Source organism: Cajanus cajan, chromosome 10 (assembly GCF_000230855.2).
Source record: "Cajanus cajan strain Asha chromosome 10, NIPB_CcT2T_4, whole genome shotgun sequence".
NCBI classification, from domain to species: domain Eukaryota; kingdom Viridiplantae; phylum Streptophyta; class Magnoliopsida; order Fabales; family Fabaceae; genus Cajanus; species Cajanus cajan.
This window is the reverse complement of record NC_138526.1, coordinates 22,353,849-22,359,848: the sequence shown is the minus strand read 5'-3', so window position 1 is coordinate 22,359,848 and position 6,000 is coordinate 22,353,849. Positions and strand designations below refer to the sequence as shown.

Sequence of the window (6,000 nt, the reverse complement as noted above, 5' to 3'; positions counted from 1 at the left end):
AACTTCTATCGAAGCCATGGCAGAGGCAAGCGTCGCAACATCCACTTGAGGGGTAGACAACTGAGGAAATGAAGAAGTCAGGCTAAACATCAAGAGGAAATTTGAGTCACAAGGTATAATAAGATGAACATGTTGGGTTACCTCAGTGGCAAAGGGTACGCTTTTCTGCACCTCTTGAGACACCCCTTGAGAAGAATCCAGTGGGATAATCTCAATATCCTATTAATAGGATTTTAGAACAGTTAAAGGCATAAGAGAAATATAAATGAAGAAAGACGTCGAAATTGAGATACCTTAGGAGCGGACTTCATGGCGTCTTTGAGCAACTTCTCGCCAGAGGATTGTTGAGGTTTCTTGGGAAGAGGCAAGACCATCTTACCTTTCCCCTTGTCTTGCTTTTTTGTGGTCGAGACCTGAATTGGAGAATAATTGATTAGGTATGAAACACGAGCAAGAAAATAACCTTGATATTTGAGTTAATTTACTTACAGTTTTGGTACTGTCTGAACCTATTCTTTGTTTCTTCGAGTTTCCAATACTCTGTAGAGTAGAATTTCGAGAAGGTAAGATAAAATATTAGTTTCGAGAAAAACTGCAATCCAAACAAGCTATACCTTAGAACGTAAAGAAACCTTGTCAGCAGCGGTCTTTCTCTTTCGACCTTTTTTAGATGTCTCTTTATCCTCGTCATCGTCACTCTCCCAATCAGGAGTTGGATCAACATGTCGAGGAACACGCTGAGGGATGGCAGCTACAAGGTTCGAGCAAAGAAGTGAGACAAGTTTAAGGTATACTCGAAGAAGAAGGAGGTGAAAAATATTTACCAGGAGGAGGGTTAATGTTATTGACCCAACATAATGGCCACCATTTGTTTCGAGGAAAATCGTACACGGAACATCTCGCGTAGGTAACTTTATTCTTTACAGGAACTTCTTTGCGCTCAAGGTAAAACGGGTCGAGTGTTTTCACCCAAGGAGGATGAGATACATGTTTAACTAGACCAAAAAGGGCATTTGGAAGAGGAGGTATATGCTTTGGACAAAATTTTTCGAAATCAGTTTTACCTTGAGGATTTATTACCTTTTTTGAGCGAATGTTCCGTTGTACCATTTTCGATAATGAGACCGAAGCGTCAAAAATGGTTCGGTGCGCATTGTCAGGTCGATAACAAACCTTAAAAAATTGTTCGAATTGATAAATGATAAGTTGATTCTTGAAAGTACCTGGTTGTTTAGGCCCCTGCGAACAAGAAAGAGGAGAACTAATCAGCTTTTTCAGAAAGCCATCAAAATCGGTGAGTTTATCTACAATATAGTAACACCACCATCGAAGGTAGCATTTTGAGACTAAGAAGGAAGGAGAAAAGGTGGTCGGTGTAAGCCTAAGTTCTTTATCAGGGCGAAGGATGAAGTCAAGGACTTCTTCATAATTCCCTTTTTCGACACAAATATCCGCATCAATGCCTTCTTTACGTCGAAGGGGAAGAGGTTTCATTTGGCAAAGCCCAAACTGTCGAGCAAAAAGTTGGGGCTGATAAGGATAAAGTCTGACATCTTTTTGCCTCATACCCGACATGATCACATCCCAAGACAAGAATCCAAACCACAGGTCAGTTGAAGCTGGACTTATGCTACCAACTTGATTATTTTGACGCAACCATGTAGGACCTATCAAATTCGGTCGAATGAAAGGGGCTAAGTCTTCAGTGAAGTCAGTGAAGCTAAGGATGGCTGTAATATATTTCTCGAAATTGTCTACCAGACGCTTTCGAGGGGTAAGGGTTGTTAAACGAGCTCCTTCGAGTTCACATATGGGAATGGGTTTTGAGGGCAAATGAAGTTTCTTCTCCAATAGCGCGTTGAGCCAAAGTTGAAGTAGCCATAACGGGCCAGAGAGATTTCGAGGCCCAGATTCTCAAGCAAGACTTTCGGAAGCTTCATCAAGACAAGTATAAAGAGAGGCCAGAAGTAGTTTGCTTAAGCAAATTTTCCTTTGCAAATGAAGAGCCTGAGCTAAATTGTAATAATATTTTGGGACTTGAAGCGAAGGGGTGCAAAAGACACAGGCGGACAACCAGTACATAAGAAAGGCAATATGCTCTGAAGGTGAGACAGGCGTGTCAGGTTGTCCCATATGCGCGTTAATAAAGGCCAAATAGGTCTTCTTATCCCAAGAAATTGAAGTATCCTTGATCGAAATTTCCTCTTCAAAGGCGTCAGGATAAAACCTATCTCCAATAGGCTTTAACCCTGTTATAGCAGCAACATCAAGTAACGTCGGGCAAATGAAGCCACAAGGAAACTCGAAAGCCCGAGTCTCTCTATTCCAGAAGAAGATAGCAGAAAGGAGCATTTGAGGGTCGAAAAGATGGAGGTCGAACTTAGCTAGTTGGATAAATTCAAAAATACATGTTTCTTTCCATTCTGAGGACATAGAAGCCTCTACACGAGCTAACCAAGAGAGGTGCCTTTCTTTAACGGGGGGAAACGCTCTAAAAATTTTGGTAGTATCCCCAAAAAGGTTTAGGTCTATTTCTGGGGAATAAATGAAAGGTAGGGTGGTGGAGTCCTCAGGCAAAAGGGTATTACCATATCTCTTGGTATTTTGACCAGCAAAAGGACCAAGGAAAGCATGAACAGAACCATCTGCTAGAGAAAAATGAAGAAGTACCTGAGATTGGTATATTTTCAAACTAGCCTCCTCCATGCCTGGAATTGGAATGAAAGTGTCATCACCTTCTTTGACCTTTTGAACTTGAGCACCAGTCATTAGCAGAGGAGTGTCCTGGGTAGTAGTTGCGGTGGCCATAGTGGTTACCGGAGTGGTGGTCATAGCAGCAGAAGTAGTAGCAGTCAAAATAGGGGAAGAAGTGGTGGCAGTAGGAGACATTGAAGAATCTACGGCAGCGGAAGTGGACGCAGCAGAAGAAGCCATAACGAACAAAAGCAAGAACAGAGAGAACGGTCTGAGAAGAAGATCAAGAACCAGAGCAAAAAAAGAAACAGTGAGCAAGAAAACTTGGGCACGAAGGAAGAGAATGGTGAAAATAATTTAACCCTAGGGTGAAAAAGGGGTTTTAAACGAGGTAAATGGGCCTAGGTTGAAACGGGTTAGGTTAGGCAAGATTATTTGAAATATTAAATTGAATTTCCAAAACAACCGCCAAAACGTTTCATATCAGAAGACAAATTTATGGAAAAATAGAAGTATGCGCCGTCAGAGCTATCAATGTCACATCCAAATGGTCAGTACCTTACAAGAATAGGTTTTCATCGAAAGAAAGATTAAGTTAACGTCAAGAAAAGTGAACATCAAGAAACAAATCGAGGAAGTATCGAAGAACAACCTTGATAGGAATTTAGTTTTCTCCTAAGATGCTCATCGAAACCAAATTCCTAGGGGGGCATTTGTTAGGCGTACTCGAAAATCATGTGACTCGAAAAGATTGATAGCGCTGCCTGAGAAGTAAAATCAACACATGCTGAATACTTGTGACTAATCTCATGTGGGGCGTGAGAGCACTCGAAATTATGGGACTCGAAAAAACAAGTGTTGCTCGAGAATAGTTGAAAAGTTGAGACTCTCAGAACATGGAGGTTAAGCCAAAACGGTTACCAAAAAATCAATCGAGGAAACAAGGAACGTGGGAAGAGCGGTTAAAGGAAGTTGTGAGTCAAGACCACGTAGCAAATATAGTGGATAGCGGTTATGAGTCAAAAGCGTACATGTACAGAATTAACCGCCCTTGATTGCTCTATAAATACAAGGAGTACGGACCTTTACGGTGGTCGGAAAACTCATACTCTAACCAAATTCTGAAGCATTCTCTGCCTGCACATATGGCTTCCATGCGAGGAATCATCTTTGGGTATGATTACTTCTCGGCCACTTGTCTTTTCTCTTTTTAGGAGTAGGATTAGTGTAGTCTTTCTTTTCTCTTCTCTTCTTTTAATTACGTAGTCATAGACTTTAATCTTGTAATGCTTGAACATTATGTAATCTGAACATGATTTGTATTGCGAATGTATACATTGTTCATTCTATTCATATTGTTATTTGCATGCGGGAACATTGCTTGTTTGTTTTAATCGAAGAACATTTTGAAACAAGTAGTTGCTAAGACTTTTTCATCCTACTCTCCATTCGCGGTAACACGATAACACAGTAAAGCACCTAAATTGAAATACGTTCGTATGCTAGTCTAAATAAAAAGAACCCAGGATTTGATGGTTAATTCCACCGTAAACAATATAATAAAAGGAAATGAAGGTGTCACGTTTAGAGAGTTAATCACACAAATTAAACAGAAACACAAACAAAACCACCAAATACGTATAACTTGATGACAAACATAATAACAAAAGCATATTTAACTTGGCATTTAATGTAACAAAATAGCAATGGAGTTAAAGAAATTAAACTGCCCACAAAATAGTGTCATCGGCCTCCATCACGTTGTTGTGAGTTCTTGCATATCATTCCATTCTATTTTGTTTTTACTATTTTGATACTAGAATTAGCTAGGAGTGCTAAAGCAACTGAACACGTGTTCCACATAACAAGCTAATGAGCCATGAAAGTGAATCAAACAAATAGCAAGAGCAAGCTAAATTTGTGACAAACACACACACACACAAAAAAAAAACAAAACTCGAGTAAAAAGAAAACGAGTGGTTTGTTGAGCAAGATGTTACAATTTGTTTGCGCATGTGGTTTAGTGTGATTTAGTGAGTAGCATGCACTGTTTTGGGCGGGTATGTGAGGGTTGCATGTAGTTCAAATGCATGGGCACTATACCAAAATTAATTTTTTGTAGCAATTAATTTATTATTTAGCGGCCATATAAATAGTCATTATTTTTATACTAGAATTTAAATAATGATTGGTGTATCCAATGTTGCTAATACTATTACTGATATTTATATAAAATGTTGGTAAAAATCTATTAAATTATCAGAAAAATTTATTTTTTTTAATGGTAATTCTAGTAGTCATTTTAAAGGCTATTAAAAGTTATTTTTTTCAATTGTCTCCTTTACTTTAAATAATTTATTCTTATAATTTCTTTTTCTAAATTCATAACTTATATACTTTTTTTTATCTCTACTTGATGTGAGATTTGTAAGATGAGGGTTGTCTTTTATTTATATATTTTTTAATTTATTTTTTTAATTGTCTTGTCTCTTAAGAAATGTGAGATTTATAAGGTGAAAGTTGCTCTCTAATTGTTTTATAACACTATTGAATTCGGTAATAATGGGTGATTTGATACCAATTTAGAATAGTGAATTAGGAGTCAACCCTATAAAATGAACATGTAAGGTGATAGTTATTACTCACTTATATACTATTTAATTATCTTATCTCTAATCGATGTGAGACTTAAGTTTTTTCTAATAAATAATTGTCGCTAATAGTAAACTTTAGTGTAATATAAATACATTTTTAGTGGCTATTATATATTAGCCTTATATATGGCGATAATTAAATTATTGTCATTAAATAATTATCGTTAATAATAAATTTTGTTGTAGTAGGATGAAATTGTCTTGCACTTAGAGGCACAATAATGTTTCCCGTGGTGCAATAATGGTTATGAAAAAATACAAAGTAGTGTGAAACTTTCATGTTGCATGTGGTTCAAAGGTAGCAAGTCTCATGTCTCTCATAGAATGAAGTTTTGTGCGTGAGGTCCCCCTTGAAACCTATCCCCATTAACGTGAATTCTTCTTCTTGTACCGACTTCAAATTATCATTGTAATTTATCCTATATCCCAAGTAAATGATGTATATAGGGTGGCTCCCGAAACATTTGCAGTACAAGGGGCGGTGCACAAGGACTTGGGGGGCTGCGTGGGTGGCACATCAATAATGGTTTTTATTTTTTTATTCCTTTTCCTTAATTTTAATTTCTTTTATTTTGTGATTATATATTATGGAATTAGGAGATCATTTTCGGAGTATTCTTACATTGTATAAAAAATGTTATATAAAAAAGGT

The 6,000-nt window shown here is 37.5% G+C and overlaps 1 protein-coding gene across 1 annotated transcript; it reads right to left on the bottom strand.

Moving 5' to 3' along the window:
* Positions 1–665: 665 nt before the first annotated feature.
* Positions 666–4,635, bottom strand: LOC145952831 (uncharacterized). The gene is made up of 2 exons (XM_083065857.1): positions 1,224–4,635; positions 666–751 (listed from the first exon to the last, which is right to left on the bottom strand). Exon 1 carries the CDS (start codon positions 2,932–2,934, stop codon positions 1,915–1,917), a length of 1,020 nt encoding a protein of 339 aa, XP_082921983.1. The 5' UTR covers positions 2,935–4,635; the 3' UTR covers positions 666–751; positions 1,224–1,914.
* Positions 4,636–6,000: the final 1,365 nt, after the last annotated feature.

What these genes read in the sequence shown, in the direction of transcription:
- LOC145952831 (XM_083065857.1), bottom strand. Translation starts at nt 2,934, where the DNA reads ATGGCTTCTTCTGCTGCGTCCACTTCCGCTGCCGTAGATTCTTCAATG.